Genomic DNA, 19,759 nt, shown 5'->3' on the forward strand with positions numbered 1-19,759 from the left:
TTGGAGAAGTACATTTTTTTAAAAACATTTTTCACATTTAAAGTATGGCCATTTTATTGCGTGTGTGTTTGCTTTTTTTTATTTAGTTGGAAATGATTACTTGTAGGAAACACAATATTCAATTTTGATCCTGAACTGTACAAGAAGCGTCAGTTCCCAGCAACAGTCCTACTGCCATCTAAAATGAAAAAATGACAGTAAAAATAAGGTAACTTTCAAAGGGTTTATTTATGAAACACTACAGTGATATAAATAATAGTGGTTACAACTGGTCGTCAGTACCTTGCATGATGAGAGCAAAACGGCAAGAACGTCCATTGTTCAAGAATGTCTACAAATCTAGAGTTCCCATTAGAAAACGAAGTCCAATTAGAAGTATAATATGTACATAATATACATTCCCGAAGAAAAAAAAGTCCAGTCCTTCTGTACAAAGTAAGTTTTAACGATCAGCTCTTGTATGTCTGACGATCATTAATAACAGTCAGACACTTCAAAAGAGCTTTTGTCCTGCTTTTGTGTTTAAAAGAAAAATAACTAAATGGTGTTTATTTATTGAAATCTTTCAACTACGAAGTACAGAACTATACTCGTCAAGATTGAGATCAGTGGAGCCTGAGAGAAACACGGCTCCTTCCCCAACTTGTGGCTAATCTCAGTGTGATGAAACTATTCGGGGTCAGAGTGTTTTTCTGCTTCCACTGCTGCCTGAAGTCACACCTGTTTACTTCACGCCCTGCCTTCTTGTTTACATGTCAATCAGCCGCACAGTCAAGGATATTTGTTTTCTTTGCTGCTGATGTCAAGTGGCTCCTATTTTGGGCAAAGACTCATCTGTGCATTCCACACACAGCAAACAACAGATTCACAGCCAGAAAAACAAAACTGTCATCACATGAGGACGCAAAGTCTTCCGCCTTATAAACGTGCTCCTCCTCTGTCACAGAAAGTTGGGTTTGTGTCTTTACACACAGTAAACATTAAGCGTGGCGAGCAGGGGGCTTAGTAAGGTAAGAAATATTAGTAACTAACACTTGTAGTCTTGAAATGTTCCGCTCTTGTTGCAGTTCACTGGCGCTCACAGAGTTAAAGGTCCCACACAGGGAGGCTGGTCCAGCTACCTCAGGTTATCCAGTTCTAATATGGCTCGGGTTCAATACAATTCTCCTCTTTTTCCTCATCCACAGTATTAGTGCAGCAGTTCAGAGGCGTCACAGAGTAAATTACAGACCTAGAAAGACTCAGTCCTAGGTGCCATTGTCTGTCATGCTGGAGCAGTCTGGGGAGGCTGCTGTCGGGGTGAATGACTGGTCGGTGCTGCCCTGCGATGGAGAGCTGTCTTTAGGCCAGTGCAGTCGACTCAGACTCTGATGCAGCTCATCCAGTTCGGCTGGCAGAGGGATTCCCAGCTCCTGGTTGAGGGAAAGAGCTCCAAACCAGTCCTCCAGCTTCTGGAAAGGTGGACTGAGGAAGGAGGAGAAGGAGGAGCAAAGATCAGCGAGGTCACGCAAAATGGTTCGACGTTAAAACCAGACTGACAAGCTTGAGAGAAAACATGAGGAAGCAATCTGGCTGCTGAGGCGTGTTCCTGTGCAGGCGGGTCGAGATGGCATCTGAAAGAAGCTATTTTGTTTTTTCCCCTCACTGATTCTACAGACTCGGGTTCAATTAACTGGCTGGATGCTGCCTCTCAAAATGAAACGTACACATTTCTCATTTCGGCCGTTTTGTGAGTAACATATGTCTGGAGGCTCACCGGTTGTCTGGTGTGAGGTCACAGCAGGCCACAGCCAGAGGAAAGAAAGCTGGTGGACAGTCTTCTGGGAGGAACTTCTCCACAAACTTGCCAACATTTAGGCCAAAGTCCAGAGTCCTTGGGAGGCACTCAGGGTCCGCATAGACTTTTCCAATGATCTGAATCATAACAAAGAGGATTTTAAAACGCCATTAATAAACAAAGACAAATCCAGGCGAACAGATCAAGCACAGACATGTTTGAGCTTATTAACTTCAACGGAGTTTACTTGTATAACATCAGGATTGCACAAGGCATAGAATTGAATTGTAGATCTCTAATCTGGTCTGAAACTTGACAAATACTTTGTTAGGTTTGTGTGCTTATGACCTGACCCCATTGAAAACTATTAACTGCCATTTTCTGAGAAATATCAGCTTCTTACCTCACAAAGTACAATTCCGAAGGAGAAGATGTCCACCTTCTCATCGTAGCGTTTACCTGAAAAAACAACACAAAGTAAAGGATAAGCAGCTGCACTCACTGACCCACAGAGTGAACCATCCTCTGCACGTCAGTGTGGGAACTCTTTTGGTCAGCGGCTCACCGTTTAGCATCTCTGGAGCCATCCAGTAAGGGTTTCCCACAACAGTGTACCGCTTCTTTCGGTCAATACGCCTGAACACTCTCTTCTTAGTGGAAGCTTTCTCAGGTGGAGGTTTAACTTTCTCCTCTACTACGAGTCGGGAGAGTCCAAAGTCAGCAACGACTACAGTGTTGTCCTGTTGAAAGATGAGAAATTCTTTTACTTCATAAGACAGGATGATAAAAATGGAACAAATGTTGTATAACTTTGTGGAATCATAAATATTTAATTGCTCTTAAAGGCTTTATTGGGATGTGTTATTATAGCTTAATATTGTCTTGAGTTTATACGAATCTTCACAGTAAAAAGTTTTACAAGTCTTGTTTATTTAGACACAACTGACTGGAACTGCTTTTACTCAGTTGATGACAAATCGTTGCCACCTCTCATTCTCATTGTTCACTTTGATGATGTGTAATTGCTGCAAAAATGTTATGTCACCTACCAGTTTAACCAGGCAGTTGTGGGAATTGAGGTCTCTGTGAATGATGCTCATTGAGTGAAGGTAGGCCTTAAAAAAAAAAAAAAGAAAATAAGAGGAAAGTCAGGCTTGGTGAGTCACACATTGAAGTAAATTTCTTTTTACATAGTAAAACTTTTCACCACTATCAACAAATCTGTTACATTCAGATCCCATCAAGACATGAAAAGTGTTGCGTTGTGCCTTTAAATGTAAGCTGGTGCTCCACGGCAGTGGTTTACAACCTTGTTTGATTCTTTATTACAAAGCTGTCATGTTATGAACATCTACAACAGGCTGCGTATCTATGAGTGGCTCAGAAAAGGAGTGATTCATTTAATTATGAACAAGAGTTACGTTCATTTTATCGTTTAACGGTCACTACCTCAGCAATCATCTGGCATTTATTAGAGTCATCTCAGGACATGTTGTGTCATTGCTCTTAAAATGTGCACATTTAAACACATTTAGTCAGCAGAAAACAGCGGCCAAGCATTCTACCAAGGGTAGTGTCTTTGCAAGAGGCCAACTCACCATGCCAGACGCGATGCTCTTTGCAAAGCTTACTCTTTGTTCCCATGGAAACGGGTCCTGTTAATTCCAAGTAAAGGGAGAAAAAGAACAAGAAATGAAGAGAAGCACTCTTTGAAGCCACAACAGAGGTAAATACAAAAAAAAGATTTGCACCAACATGGAGACATTCACAGCAAACAAAATCAAACCTTGAGAAATAAATTCTCCCCAACATATTTGAACTAATACTAGACACTCTGTCTGCTCACTGAGCCACATGTGGAGCTTTAAAGCTCTCCAAAAACACTCAGTGACAACGAAGGGGAGCACAACTCTCTATCGCTTAAAAACATTTTCTACAACTTTTCTCATTCCACATCTTGGTCAGTTGACATGTCAGACAGCCTGTTATAGAGCTAAGAGCCCTGCATCAGTGCAGAGTTTACTTCAGGTCACCTCCTCCTACACAACTCTGAGCAGCAAGCAGCTCTTTCTGTGGTCTCTCAAGTGTTTTTGTGCTCAGCTGTGGAAGAGAAGAGGAAGAATAACATGTTTAACTCACCGTGTCTCTGATGAAATCCTTCAGGGTGCCACCCTCAATAAATTCCGTGATCAAATTAAGCCTCTTGTCTTTGTATAGCACACCGATAAACTTCAGAACGTGGGGATGATCGAGGCTTCGCATTACTTTGACCTGAAGATTAGACAAGTGAAAGAAAGGAAGAAGCTCTTAATTATGATAATCTAATCAGTTTCCACTGAGGTCAAACTTAATCCATGAGATAAAGCCGTAAATCTAATAAAAGTCAAACTAATGTGTTCCCACAAGACTGAGGCGACAACCTTAAAATAACAATGTGCAAAGAAGCAATTGTTGGGACGAGTGGTACCCTTTTAGTTGTATTATAAAACAGCTCCATGCGGAAGTAAAGGACTCTGTTTCAGATTTGAGAAAGCACAGGCCTCCGGCTGCAGATTACCAACCTCCTTTAGGAAAGTTTTCTGGGTCTCCTCATCGCATCGGATCAGCTCCTTCATCACCATCACCTCTCCTGTGGCTTTGTGAGTCACCTGTTAACGCAACAAAAGCAACACATGCATGAACTAAAGCTCTGAATGGCAGGAGTAAAATACACTGATGAGAGCTGATGGAAGACTGACCTTGATGGCTTGTCCAAAAAAGCCTTTTCCTAAGATTTCTCCATGTATGAGGTCACATGGCCGGAAAATGCGATGAGAGCAGCTGCTGGAGGATCTCAAGGATTCAGAGCGACCGATGTCTCGAGAAATGAAAGCCTGATCTTTAGGAGAGTTTGGTCCCGGTGACTTACATATGCTGTTACTGCGCCTGACACAGGAAGAATACGGCCGATTAGAAATCCATCCGAGACCCACGGTGAGTAAAGCTGCATGCTTTTGAGCTGCTCTAATGTACCTCAAAGACCTCCTTTTCAATGTGCCGTCATCAGCCACATCTGTTCTCTCCAGCACCGCATCAGACGGTGAGGACAGACGCATGCGGGAGGTGGCCGGGACTCTGAGCCGGTTCCTGGGTGATCCCAGTCTGAGCCGGTCTAAACGCTGCCTCACAGGGTCATACTCTATGAGCAGCTGCAGCGTGTGACTGGTGCGGTGAATAAGATCGTCCACCTGAATAAACAATGACATCCAGAGTTAAAGGATTTTCCAGGATTTTTAAAGGATTTCTTCCCTGGAATGTATCGCACTCTTCCCAGAATTTGCCACACGAAACAGCTGTGGTTAGTAAATTATGAAAATTGTTTAATTCTAATAACTACTTGTTTATATGTGGCAGTAGAGGAAGAATTTATTTTAAAAGCGCACCATCTTTGATGTACAAAAAACACAGCTTATCCTGTGACCCTTTGCTGAAAATAAAATGCAGCTTCTCTTGATTTACTGTGCAGGAAATGAAAGGCGACTAGACTTCACCTTTGAAACAAGGTGTAATACTGAAATGTGGTAAACCAAACACAGGGGAGATAGGAACAGTCAATACAAAACAAAAGTAACATCAAAGCAGTGAGTGATGGCTGCTCTGGAATGCATGTAGTGGTGTGAGATTGTGGGAATGAGCCTCTAAGTACTTTAAGTCATTCCACATACTTTCCTCTCCCAACACAAGTATGTATAAATGATGGAGGTATTTGAGGAACGCCAAAATGTACATGTGCAGCTTTGAACACAGCTATGCAAAATGCACTCAAGGAATGGAGTTAATGAACATCTAGTTAGCTTCACTTGAATAATTTCAAATCATATTTGAGTAAGAGAGATAACGTGGGAGGAGTAAGCTCACCTCCTCCTCCATCAATGTCCCGACAGGAAGGCCGTTGATCTCCAGGATCCTGTCGCCAACATGGATGGCATTTCGCACCTCCGGACTAATAAGCATCCCTCTGACCCTGGAACAACACAGCAGCAACATGAATATGTAAATACTGGCACTATGAGGAGAATTATTTCAGGACAGTAGGTCAAGAAGACCTGTGTGCTCAGTTAACCAGGACTGAGACAGAACCATGAGAAACTGCTACATCACTTTAAACTACCAATAACTACGTTTTCTTGCTGTGGCACACATACAGACACACCTGCTATTTAGCAAACCTATAATCAGTCTTACGTAAAGCATTACTCATGCTGCTCCCACACAACAGCAAGGCAGAAATCAGACAGCAACGAGTACCACTTACTCTTTGACCTGGACACTCGCCGAGCCGTTGACGTCCCTCAGCACCGACACTGAGAGGCCTCTCTTGCCGTTGGCTGCAGAGGGCATCGAGATGAGGGTCACCGTGTGGGGCAGCGAGTCCACAACCGAGTCGTGTGAGCGTTTTTCCAACATGGGTGTAAGGACCACCTGCTTGTAGCACTTTCCACTGCACGCAACAGCAGAGGAAAAGTTTATTACATGTACGCACATGTGCTTTCTGTTAAATTACTGTTCCAAGAACGCAAAACATAAAGGAGTCATGGAATAATGACTAACTAATTATGAGCAACCATTCAAATGGCATTAACTTGAAAGCATTCTTGCCTGCTATTTATTAAATCCAAAATAAGCTCATGTTAAGTGGAAATACACATTTCACTCACAGTTAAATGTAAGGAACTGTGAAGAAGGGAGCAGCAGGAACTTAACTAAAAAAAGAATACTGTGAACACAAACATGCTGTGTTCACATGCCTCCTTCATTTCACTGCTGAATTTACAACCTTTACTTAAACACTATAACATTTTTCAAATGAAAACGCACATTTTACAAATCCTACAAAAACAGGTGACTTACCAGTAGAGTTTAGACCTCTCCACTAAAGCATAGGTATCCCTGTCCTCAATCACCACCTTGCAGCTGAGGCAAACAAAACACTCAGGGTGGTACTTGTGTTCTCCAGCCACCTGGAATCAAAAACAAAACCGGCTAATTTTCCATCCAGCACAGAGCAGAAAGAAGTCAGATGATGACTCTGAGGCTGCTGCTCTTTTCTTCTGTGCTTCGCTGTTCAGAGGTGAGTGTGTTTTGCTGCGTGCTTCCTGAGCTCCTCCCCCTCTGACACAGTCGTAACACCTGCTTCACTCTCAGCCTGTCTGGAATCTGCGATGATGTCACCTTTTGAAGTGTCTGAGCCACTCGTCTCGCTGCCGTTCTCGCTTTCAGGCCGCTAAAACTGTCTGTCATGCGCTTTCTCCCACGGTGACACTGCTTACGCATCACTGACCAAACTCCCTTTCTGCAATTAATGTCACACTCCCATTCCTTCTCTCTCGCATGCAAGATGAGATAACGCATCTGCCCCTCAGCAGGAAGGTAACTTAACTGTGCAACTATCTGAACACTACAAGTGCAGATTTCCCCTACATTTATGTAACTGAGGTGTTGAGTTACAGCTTTTTTGTGGCGCATATACAAACCATGTATAAAGGCTTGTGGGAAAAAAAACACAATGTTATTTTTGTTTTCTTTGTTGTTCCTGATGCCATTTCACCACAATTCACAAGTTGTATTTTGTTCTAGCTCTTTTCTATTCAGTCTCTGTGTAGGTTCTCATTCATCCAGGTCATGGTTATCCAAAGTAGTTTATCTGTGCATTTCAACGACCCCCACCGATACTCACAACGACCAGGAGTCAGATGAGTTTTGGTATTGGTTGTTGGAATAACAGCCCTGGACACACCTCAGAGGTTTCTGTATATGTAGGGAGGCTGGAGAGTTGGGCTTTTTTTAATTTCTATTTTTAATTGTATTTATTTATTGCCTTCTTTGTTTTTAATTCTTGCAAATCACTTTGTGTTGTTCTGCATGAAAAGTGGTCTACAAATAAATAAAGTTTGAAGTTTAAAAGCTGAGGCAACACCAATCACCCCCAGAACTGAAGAAGCCTCTTGGATGAGAGGTGAAACGTCTTCAAGGAACTTTCCTAAAGTCCAGTGGATTGATTTAAACTACTTTATATTCACTGTTTACTGCATTGTAAAAAAGGTTTCTGTTTTTGTCTGCACATGGACCTTTTTCAGCATGTTCAGTTTAGTTGCATTTCTGATTATTATAAGCAACATCCAGATTGGACTTAGAGTTTAGTATGGATTTTTGACACCGCCACGAAGTCACATTTTAGTTATCTGCAACTTAAGCCGATTGAAATTAGTGCAGTCTTTTGTCCAACACTTGCGCTTAGCTCGGAGCCAGTGCTGGGAAAAGGATTCCCGGCGTCTACAGCAAGATTAAAGTGATGTCAGCCAAATCATTGTGACATCTCGGAAGTCTGTCTGCAACTCCCTGCCTTCAAGCCAAGGACAGAACCACAACCACCTGCTGCAGCCACAACCTGGTTCACGCTTAAACAGCATGACAGCGCATTAAAGACTTCAGGAAAAAACAAGATCAAAGTGAGGGACAATTACTTATTTTGGACAGAAAGCATGAAAGTGCAAACAAAAGCAGTTAAATTACATAACCTGATCATAAAATACAAGAAAAGCATCTGCAATGATCCCATAAACAAACAAATAACTAAAGCAGGACAAAAACAATAGTGTTCTGAACCTGAATGCCTAACAAGCAGCAGCAGCTCTGCGTGACCCTCCTCCGCTGACGGACCACAATGATTTTCTTTCTGGCTGAGAGGCCACAGTGCCAGTTCAGCCCTGCCAAAAACACTTGGCTCCGCTGGCTGATGAAGCAGGATGCCAGTACCACATAGAAGAGTCCATTATGCGTGTTGCTTGGTGGCAAAAAGAAAAACTTCAGTCTGGCTCCATGCTAGACAAGTGACCCTCTTCGTGACCAGTAAGAGCTGCTGCCACCTGAACTTCATGTTTCAACCTGTAGATACTGACGTTAGGATTCAACTTAACGCACGTCAGTTTCTCCAAGCAGAGCAAGATTGACTTGTTTTTTGTTGCTTAACATTTTCACTTCTCATTTCTGGAGGAAAGAATCAGTTTTTCTTCTTTCAAGTAGTACTTTAATAACAGATACACAATCTCTGAAAAGCCGTCACGATGGATCACAGTATAAGTTGTGGACTGTGGGTAATATTAATAGAGTCACCACACCACAGAGGGCTCAACATGATGGGCTCCAAAACCTCCTCATGTTCCAGCATCTTCCCACCGGATCCTCTGTGTACTCTGGGAAGTGAACTGTGGAGAACTTATGTACTTGTGTAGGGAACAGAGCGGGGCCTCGAGGGGGGAATCTAATTCACAAGTGGAGTCAAAAAGCTCATTCTGCTAAGTTCAGCAGCGGCCCATGTAAAGTATCACTCATCTGTAAACGTAATAACTGCCACAAAAACAGCCCCCTGCCTCTTAATGCATGTTACTGTTAATCTGCAGCGGTGGGGAGAGACGGGAACACAGAGAGCGCCGATACGCTCTGTGGGCACTCTGGTATTATTTAAATAGAGGGGGAAAGTGTTGGCAATTGCTGATACATGATCGTGGCAAGACAGGCACGGAAAGCCTGGAAATCACATGTAACAACAGCGGTCAAACGGCTTTATCCCTGTGATGAGATTTACGAGACTGAAGCCTCATGAAATCCCAACGCGGCAAACAGAGAAAAAGTCAAAAAGAACACGAAAACAGCCTGAGAGGTGGTTGTGCTCATTTTACAACAGAAAAAACTCAAACAGAAGGAGCTTGCATGGACAGATTTGGTATTTTTAGATCTTTAACACAACTCAGGGGGAAAAAAAACACCTCATAACACTAAGTTTGAAGAGGAAATTGTGCCAAAGGAAATGGCGTGCCAAGCCATTCGAGCACGATATTTAATCATTATGAGAAATCTGGTTATTAGACTTTCCTTAATGCAACTTAATGGTACTTTTCCAACAGTTTTGCTGCCTCTTTCACACACCATCTCCCCAGTTTGTGATTTATCTCTCCGCCAAAAGTCCCTGAAAATATGAAATTCACAGGTCAATCTGTCATTCGACATGTAAAATCAGTAGAAATGAAGCCGATAAGATTTTGAGTCAGCCCATTTTTTCCTCCATCAACAGACTGACTTTGCTATAAGTGTAAAACAATGAGTGCACTGCAGCAGACTTACCATTGCAGGTCCAGTCATGAGCAGAGAGCAGCCGTGACAAAGCTCTCCAAACTTCTCCCAGTAGTGTTTGCGACAGTACAGCTTTCCATCCTTCTCATAGTACCAGTTAGTCAGGTGATCACAGCACACAGAACATCTAAGAAAGCAAAAATGCTCACGGTCAGAGATGCACAGAACAAAGCAGACGAACGGAGAAGAAATGAGACACGAGGGATTTCAGCAGGAGCCTTTCAAACGTAAAGTCAATCACCTTCAAAGCGAAACGACAGACTCTCTAAAGCTTTGCATATTCTTTGAATGTACTAATTCAAATATATATGCCTGACGTCTGAAGGATCCTTACTAAGCAGTAAGACCGAACTGTGCTTAGTAACTTGTACAAGCTAACATTATCAAAAAATGCATTTAGTATCAATTAATCAATTGCAATTTTTGTTTAATCAAAAAAAATCTTTCAGTGTACAGAACAAAACATGCAGAGCTGTACAGCGATGCCTTGCAGTAGCTTCATTTGTCTTTACCATGAATTAAAAACAGAGTAAAGAAATGTTTAGCACTTTAACAGAGCTGCAAGAACAATGCCTGTCCCTCTTTCAATTGTTAGAAGTTCTTAGTTTGGGTGTAGCTCTCTGATGGAGACTCTGCAAGTCAAAACACTTTGGTTTACATATTTATTAATAAAGAAGTTTTAGATTTGACATCAGACTGCCAACCAAGACAAACAATTTCCATTTATTATTTTTTATCTCCACTTCATCACTGGCTCGATCCTTAAAAAGCAACTCATTTTGTATTTTCTTGTTTTTATACTACCAACACTTGAGTTCTTAACCCAGTGCAGCATTTCCTATTATTGTCTTCCTGCTTTGAACTTTATAACTTTAAGTATAAATTCCAACCACCCAAATTAATGATTGCTTTTAAAGGGTTTACTATCTACAAATCCACTAACTTTCCTAAAACTCCACTGGCTTGAATTATTAATGTTGCTAATTTCAAAAGTATGAGACAGAGGCAGGGAGGAGCTGAAAACCACTAATTTGTAGTAAGACAGAGAACTGACAAACATTTGCAATGTGGCGAGAAAAATTTGAACCATCACCCAAGCTGCACAAACTTTTGAAACATATTCTCTTCAATCCCCATTCCTCTTTTCACGTACACTACATACCACTGAACTGTGCAAAGCAATAAAAGAGAGCTCGTATAGGAACCATCAATCATGCTGCTGAACGCACACTTTCCACCGTGAGATTGGACACGAACATTTGCTGAGGGCATATTCCACACAATGACAGCATGTACTTTTCTGCACTTAACAAGGTGCAGGGCACAGTAAATACCTCGCCCCTGAGATGTGCAGGGTCTTGCATGTGTGCTGTTATTACAGTGCGAGAGGCAGATAGCAATAAAAGCCGTTCCACCGTTGAAGCGGGAGAAGCTGGCAAGCCTTTGCAGATGGTGGATTCACGGAACATTTGGTTACTCGACTCTGTGCACCATTGCTAAGGCTGCCAAATCCTTAGCCAATTTCCACCTTAATTGGATCCAGTTGTATGAGAAAAACAGCAACACTGCTTTGACAGCAACCTATAGCCAGGCAGGCTCAAAAAAAAAAAAAAGAAAGAAACCTCTGCAGGGCAAAGTCCTCAGATCATCTGGCTGTTACATGTCGGAGTGAAAAATTCCATGAAACAAACTGAAAGTTCTACCTTATAGGCAGGTGTCATTAATACAAATTTGTTCTCTGGTGAAGTTGTATCAAGATGGAAGTCAAAAGAGTTGAGATATCTGCTCTCCTTCGTGCTGGCCACAACAAGTCTGACAAAGTCAAACAGCTTGTCAGAATGGTGAAGACCTGAAAGATCTTCACCATTCTTGAGCCTCTCCGCGACTCTGTGGACGGTCATCCGGCTGATGTTCAGCTGTTTGGCTGTGTCAGACTTGTTGTGGCCAGCACGAAGGAGAGCAGATATCTCAACTCTTCTGACTTTCATCTTGATATAACTTCACCAGAGAACAAATGTGTATTAATGACACCTGCCTTTAAGGTAGAACTTTCAGTTTGTTTATGGAATTTTTCACTCCGACATGAAAACGTCTCTAAAGATCATGAAACTGTGTGTAACAGAACGTTTGCAAAGCCCGGTATTCCTCTTCACTGAGCAAAAGCTTAATACTGAGTACTAATAATACTGTTATTCTAAATTCCTTTGACTGCAGTTCCTATTTTACGACTCCGACTGCTGATTAATCTTAACTGTTACCTGAGAAGACAGTTGGCAAAGTAAGGGGAGACTTGTTGCTCCGACTTTGGGACAAAATGTTAAGAATGAGCAATGCTGAAGATGCCAGCGACGTGGGAAGCACCTGCAGGCTACGAGCGCTCCTCGAACAAGCTGCACTGGTTCTGCAAAATGGTGGCAGCAAGTTACAATCAAGGATGAACCACTCTGTCAGAGATTAGGTTACCGAGAGGTCTGCAGTTGGCTTTGTGCTGCTGCTGCTGCTGCTGGATTCTGACTTTGTTAACACGTGTTCGATTGCTCAGTCTCCACTTGGTTTCTCATTAATCTGAGCAAGGATGCTGAGAGACATATGCTGGAGGCAATGACGTGCAGACATATGAATCACACCACGCACGACTGTTTAGAGGACTAAATTCTTTCGCACTTTAGATTCAAAACAACGGTGTCATAGCAGGTGTGACACAATAGAGAGGCTGCTTTCAAGAATGAGCACAATAGTAAACATTCAGCTGCCACTGTGTTCCTGATCAACAAGTATTTATATTCACAGTCACACCAAGTAAGACTGTTCTGGCTCTGTTGATTATTTTGCCCCTTTGGGGAAAACATCAGCTTCTTAATGTCTTAACGATGACATTAAGATAATCCCATTTATGCTTTAGGTAACTATTTCCAGGGCAGTACTTTGAAGCAGGTATGTGTACTTTTTATTGTTTTGGTGCAGATCTGGCAGCAATCTTTAGCTGAACCCCACAGATCACATTGTGCTCTGCACCGTAGGTATAGTTGATCCAGGATTATTGACTTTGGCACAGATCCTAGATATTTCAGAGTTTTCTGGCATTACTTAAGAGGGAACTGTCCATTAGAGGGAAGACCACATGTTTGTGTCTCTCCTGTGGAGAGGGAAAAAGTGGAAAGTGGGAGAAGTACTGGTTCTGCAGCAGGGGAGATGTTCTAGTCTTGAACATTAAAGTCTCTCTGTCTGGTCATTGATTGAACTCCTGAAACCTGATCTGTGTGTATCAAAGTTAAAAACGTAGCTGAGCTTTTTGGTCATAAAACGAATCATTTTCTGCCTTAGAGTGGCTTAGACACAACTCTACAGAGCTGCATCATCTAGAATCCACAGACCTAAGTAGATCGTGCCTTTGTCTTTCCAGAATCTGTGCAAACACAGTCAATCAACCCCACATTTCACAATGGTAAGTTGTAACAATTCAGACATGCATGTTTGAGCCACAAACCAATTCTGAAGAGATAAAATAATACAGAAAACCTCACCCTGCAAGTTTATGGGATTGGTTCTTTACGTTTATTTCATACAAACTTGGATTTCCAGACTGTCATCAGTTCATTCAGTTTTCAAGGTTGAAATGTTCAGCAACTAGGCTGACTGCTTACTCCATTCATGATGTGTCTTTCAGCATATAAAAAAGAAAAGAAACTTATTTTTGCAGGAAGAGGTCTTTTAATGGCATCCGTGTTTATGCCCTTATTACAATAATATGCACAAACATTCTGCTCCTCTGAGATGAAAGCAAGACATTTTGAGAATGGACACAAGGTCAGTTTAATAATGACTCAAGCCTGATGCATCACGCTGTGATGAGATGAGGGGAAACAGAGCAGAAAGTTTGCTGGAGTAAAGATCGCATGAGTAATGGTAGCTGTGCTGCTGCGCTCACAGCTGCACCGAAGGACAAACATCCGATTGGTTTGGTTTGTGTTTATTAAAAGATGCTGAATTTAGCTAAACTCATGGTTACAAAATGATTAAAACAGGAGGAGGGCCATTTTAATATAAATATTTTGAGAGGTTTTGTGAAATTCTACACAACAGAACATCCCAGCAAAGAAAGGGCTCATGGATCATTCATACTTCAGCCTAAAAGTAAAAACGCCATTGCAGGAACAAAATGCCTGAAATCCAGTATTTTTGGAATAATTCAGAAACTTGTCGCTATCACATAGTTTGTTTACCTGACAGCAGTGACAACTTAAGTTTTCAACCATTACAGTTTCTATTTAATCATTATACTGGTCATGATTCTTTATTAGGTCAATCTAAAGTATCCTGATTAAAGAAAAAAATAGAATTTTGTTCATGTATTCATTTATGTTTAAAATCAGTCCAATATATTCTCATTTGAGATTTTTCACTCTGTTGGTATCAGCCTCAAAAATCAAAGCAGACAGAACAGCACTGACGGGATCAGTATGTTTATTATCTGGTGATACTAGTGCACTCTGATTGCCCCATTAGATGAATACACACAAGGAAGAGACAAAGTGCAGCATTTCAACAGAAACTGAATACACCGCATTCAGTAAATGTCCAGGTGTGGCAGGAAGAAATAAAACTTCCACCTTGCTCTGAATAAAAAGCATTCCTAGACAAAAACCCCTGATAAACTATAATTATTGTCCATTATGTGCCTATAATATCGAGATAAAGTGATGCAAGTGTGCCTATGAAAACACCTGACTTCCTCCCATACGTGCTGCTGAATGGGGGGCAGGAACGGTAAACTCAGGTGGTTCTTCAGTGAACAATGCAATGGCCCAGCCTGCACAAACACTACAAAACAAACATTACACATTTCCTTAAATCCACATTCCTGCTGCGGTGTATTCCTTTGTTGAAGTATGGAGATCGGAATAGAGACAAACGACCTTGAAGACCTGCAGAGGGAGTGTTTCACTTTTAATAGGAGCTGATCTCTCAGTGTGTGCAATTGTTGAGTTCCTAATGTTTTCATAACAACCTCATTTCAAAGAGTAGAGAAAGACGAAAAATCTCACATCACAAGAACGGTTCTTGATTAAAATAATCATACTTTAAAGATACTACAAACTGTCTCTGATTTCAACTGGCATGTGTAAAAGAAAGAAGGATCTGCTAGTTTAGGTGAGGCAAAAAGCAAATGTTTCCTTTATTATTTGGCTAACTCATTTGTTTTCAAAATGTCAAACAAATATTAGCTAGGATTTTCCTGAGCCTAAGTGTAGTTCAAAGTCCCAAATATTCAGTATACTGACAAATATGACACAAGCAACAAGTTTGCACATTTGAAAAGGTAAAACCAGCAAATCACAGGACTTCTTTCACCCCTGAATTTGGAATTAAAAATCCATCTCCAATCAGAATAGTTGCAGATTAATTTATGCTAATAAACTTATCAATTAATTGAATGTCTTTTCTGTGCAGCATACATGTGGTCGAAGGCGCCACCAAAATATAAACAAAGTACTTTCATTGCAGAAAAACCAAATGAGTGAAAATCAGGAGTAATAATTACCCCCCATCCCTGCAGCTCTACACACTTTGAGTGAGGAACAACACTGGAAACAGCCAGCTTTCTTTGGGGAGTAAAGAAAACAAAGTCTTTGTCCGCAAGTGTCTGAGACAGGGGACTCACACCTCTGAATCGTTGTCTAGGAATGCAGAACAAGCAACGTCGGAGGGGCTGTTACCTATAGGACTCAATAACACGGCCAGGCTTACTGGAACAAGAGTGACGTCGACTCGTAAGAATGTTCAAGTAGGTGGAGGTACACGGAGGGCAGTGTGGCAGCATGTGCACAATAGAGAGTAGGAACCCCACAGGGAATCACATCAGCAAGGACATGTTTGTTTCCTTTAGAAGTTTTGACTTGCAAAGAATGCGAGCAGCAATTAGGTGTCAATTTACTGCGGTGAAAATGCTCGACTCAAACCTCAGAGGGACAAACACATGCAAATATCTGATATCTGCAAGCATTGAAAGATTGTAACTTAAGACTTATTTTGGCAAATAAAAGGAGGACGCCAAAAATGAGAGAAAGTATGAAAGTACAAAGAATTGGAGAGGATCAGTGGTGAGAAACACAGCTGTGTCAGGAGATGATGATACAAGGAGCTGCATGTGTTATTGAGGAGTCAGCGTTTGGAAGGAGTCAAATCCCAGGTTATGTAAGGACACTGCTAGAAACTGGCTCAAAACTCACAGACAGCTGCTTCAATTTTCAGAAACAGACTACACAGTCATCATTAAATTTTGCTCTATTTTTAAGACTTTTAGAACCTGCCAGGAGACTCTTGAGTCACAGTCCAGGAGAATAAAACAACACATGATTTCTGAATCTACTCTGCAGCATGTGGGCTCTTAGAAAGTGATTCAGGAAGGAACCCACTTTTACTGATCTGTTGCCTAATGTTGGAGTCAGTTTGTGCAGTCTCTACTGAACATCTTCATTCAAACAAAGCGCTGAGATCCTGCAGTTAAACTGACACAACAGTTTGAGAACGGTTTTAAAACTATTTGATCCATTGTAACTTTCACTTGTTCTCATATAAGATAACTGCTAACCAGGAGGTGAATCCCTGAGTGTTATATCACGTTGGTATGTACAGTATGTTGACATCCAGCTGCAGGGTCACTACCCCATGCGGAGATATTTCACTGTGGAGTAGTGACCTGTGAAGAGCAGAGAGCTCACATAATCTCTGCTGTGGCAATTATTAAGCTGCAGAACAAAGTCCTCCTGGAGAAAACCACCGTCAGCTACTGAGCTGTAAAGAACAGACACCTGAATGCAGCATGTGATGCTTTATTGAGTTCCATCCATTCTTTGTAACATAAGGAAATGCATATGAGTTGTTCCGTCACAGGACATATCTACAACAGAGATGGACACCATGAAATAACCATGGATGCACATGTTGTCGATGCCGCTTGTGAAATTTTGTCCCATTGTTTCTGAGGGGTTTTGCAAAGTTGGAGGATGAGATCATGCACATTGGAGATAGATAGATACTTTATTCATCCCTTTGCGAAAATTCAAGAGCGGGGTTGTGGACATTCAAGTGCTTGGCAACAGCTCTGACATACCAGTATCCAGCATACCAACAGCCCACTTCTGTCTTTCACTTATCGTCTGTGGCATTGCTTGGCTTGAAAAAAAAACTATTTTAAAGTAACTTATCATAGTCACTAATCACAGGAGTGTCTGTGTTTTGGTCACACTGTCTGATCACTGTGAAGTCACACCTTACTAGTGTGCGGATTAACTCGGTCTTCGAGATTTTGTCACCAGCTGAAGACCTCAAAAACATTTTGTGCACAACCAACTACACAGATTTAACCCTTTTCTAACCACAGATGTTGAACTTTTTCTCCAAGTCAGAAAAGAAGAGCAAATTTCTAATTGGTCTATAGTTCTGCAAATATTCAAAAACCTGGTGGTCTGAAAGCAGAGGTCTGCCAGCTCTGACAGTAGCAGGAATGACATCCATGTGGTGCATATTGCGCAGAGAGGAACAAAAAACAACAACAATGAATTGTTAAAACATATATAAGGCCCATGTTTAGGCTACAAGACAGAAGCTTCTGGGATTATCCACAAGGCCATTTGTAAGTACACCCAAACACAGAAAGCAGCCAACATGTTGACCAACAGAGAAACTCAATTGTGTCCCTGTCAATACAAACTGTCCTGCTTCTATCGACACAAAGCCTTCACTTATCACACCATGACTGACTGCTCTTTGCGGCACACAGGGTCCTCACAGTTTAAAACCATAAAGTGAGACTACTTACTGAAAGCAGGCGTTGTGCCAGGTGTCCTGGAGGACTTTCATGTGAAACGAGTCCTGAATCTTTCCTCCACACCCCGCACAGTAACGATTATCTGCAAAGAAAGAAAGCAGTCCTGATTTAAATCTGACTGGAATCGGTGATACTGGTTAAAGTGAGCAGCTGCCTTTGACTGAGAAAACAGGTAGGACCGAAACCAGGCTTGAATCGACTCACATTCACATTCACATTCACCACCTAGAAACATGTAACCTCGCCCCGGTATAGTTACAACCTGAAACACTCCTCACCTTCTCGTTCCTCCATCTACTTTCCGAGAGTATCGTCGATATTCACGTCCTTTTACAAACTTCTCATTCTGAGGCAGGACAGCTGTCATGTGCCGCTTCAAACTCCCATTACTCCCAGCAAAAAAAATCCCAAAACTCTTAACTCTGAGCACAAGAGCAGGAAAACAGGAATGCCTTAAATCCTCCTCAGAAAAACTGAGCTGAGTCCTGCCTGTACGGAGCCGCTTTCTTGCCGCTGGCAGGATAACTGACGTAATGCAGTCTCCAAATTCCTGTACGGAGAGCGGGAAGGGCCAAGTGCAGCACCTGGAGCAGAGAGACGGAGGTTTGGTCCCAAAATGGAAGGAAATGACAGTGGCGCCACCTACTGTCAATCACATTAAATCACTCACATTCACTTTAAATAATTTTAAATCACTGTGCCTTGAAATGTGTAAATATTGTATGTTGAATTTTAATTATATTTAGTATTTCTATAGATTTTAAAATTAGAAGTATTTTTATCGTATTGTACAGCAAGTGTATATCATCAGAGTATATGCTAACTTTTAATGTTAATGTTACTGTCTATCTATCTATCTATCTATCTATACACAATATTGCCAAAAGTATTCGCTCACCCATCCAAATAATCAGAATCAGGTGTTCCAATCACTTCCATGGCCACAGGTGTATAAAATCAAGCACCTAATCATGCAAACTGCTTTTACAAACATTTGTGAAAGAATGGGTCGCTCTCAGGAGCACAGTGAATTCCAGCGTGGAACTGTGATAGGATGCCACCTGTGCAACAAATCCAGTCGTGACATTTCCCCGCTCCTAAATATTCCACAGTCAACTGTCAGCTGTATTATAAGAAAGTGAAGTGTGTGGGAATGACAGCAACTCAGCCACCAAGTGGTAGGCCACATAAACTGATGGAGCGGGGTCAGCGGATGCTGAGGCGCATGGTGCCAAGAGGTCGTCAACTTTCTGCAGAGTCATTCGCTACAGACCTTCAAACTTCATGTGTCCTTCAGATTAGCTCAAGAACAGTGCTTCAGCAGAGAGCTTCTTGGAGTGGGTTTCCATGGCAGAGCAGCTGCATCCAAGCCGCACATCACCAAGTGCATTTGCAAAGCATGGGATGCAGTGGTGTAAAGCACGCCACCGCTGGACTCTAGAGGAGTGGAGACGCCTTCTCTGGAGTGACCAATCGCTTATCCATCTGCAATCTGCAGGAGAACGATACTTGTCGGACTGCACTGTGCCAAGTGTAAAGTTTGGTGGTGGGGGGATTATGGTGGGGAGTTGTTTTTCAGGAACTGGGCTTGGCTCCTTAGTTCCAGTGAAAGAAACTCTGAATGCTTCAGCATACCAAGTCATTTTGGACAATTCCATGCTCCCAACTTTGTGGGAACAGTTTGGAGCTGGCCTAAAACAATGCTGAACGTATTATAGCTGAGTAAATGTGTGTGCTATAAATAGAACTAAGTACTTAAACAAAGGCTAGATGCATTATGTGTGTTTTTTGAAATGATAAATTGTATTGCTGTTAATGACTTTTTGTATGTGCGATGGGAGTGCAAAGTGTTTTAACTTCAACTAAAGTGGTTATTGGGTTTACTGACTTTTATGGCTGCAAATGTGGCCATCATATGCTGGTAGGATGAAACACTTGAATCTGTTTTAATCTAATTTATGTGTTATTGTCCTGGAGTTGAT

At 41.8% G+C, this 19,759-nt stretch overlaps 1 protein-coding gene across 1 annotated transcript; it reads right to left on the bottom strand.

The window, feature by feature from the left end:
* Nucleotides 1–209: 209 nt before the first annotated feature.
* limk2 (LIM domain kinase 2) lies at nucleotides 210–18,335 on the bottom strand. Its single transcript, XM_022198837.2, has 16 exons — nucleotides 18,056–18,335; nucleotides 17,769–17,859; nucleotides 9,938–10,073; nucleotides 6,668–6,777; nucleotides 6,072–6,257; nucleotides 5,675–5,780; nucleotides 4,790–5,004; nucleotides 4,516–4,702; nucleotides 4,339–4,425; nucleotides 3,917–4,048; nucleotides 3,376–3,432; nucleotides 2,827–2,892; nucleotides 2,343–2,517; nucleotides 2,181–2,236; nucleotides 1,757–1,914; nucleotides 210–1,464 (listed from the first exon to the last, which is right to left on the bottom strand). The coding sequence occupies exons 1-16, from the start codon at nucleotides 18,069–18,071 to the stop codon at nucleotides 1,248–1,250; spliced, it is 1,995 nt and encodes a 664-aa protein (XP_022054529.1). The 5' UTR covers nucleotides 18,072–18,335; the 3' UTR covers nucleotides 210–1,247.
* Nucleotides 18,336–19,759: the final 1,424 nt, after the last annotated feature.

This window comes from Acanthochromis polyacanthus, chromosome 7 (genome assembly GCF_021347895.1).
Source record: "Acanthochromis polyacanthus isolate Apoly-LR-REF ecotype Palm Island chromosome 7, KAUST_Apoly_ChrSc, whole genome shotgun sequence".
Lineage (NCBI taxonomy): Eukaryota > Metazoa > Chordata > Actinopteri > Pomacentridae > Acanthochromis > Acanthochromis polyacanthus.

What these genes read in the sequence shown, in the direction of transcription:
- limk2 (XM_022198837.2), bottom strand. An exon ending in TCATGACTGGACCTGCAATG is followed by an intron (nt 6,778 to 9,937) that starts GTAAGTCTGCTG and finishes TTTTGATTCCAG; the next exon opens with GTGGCTGGAGAACACAAGTA. An exon ending in AGGATTTCATCAGAGACACG is followed by an intron (nt 3,433 to 3,916) that starts GTGAGTTAAACA and finishes TGGAATTAACAG; the next exon opens with GACCCGTTTCCATGGGAACA.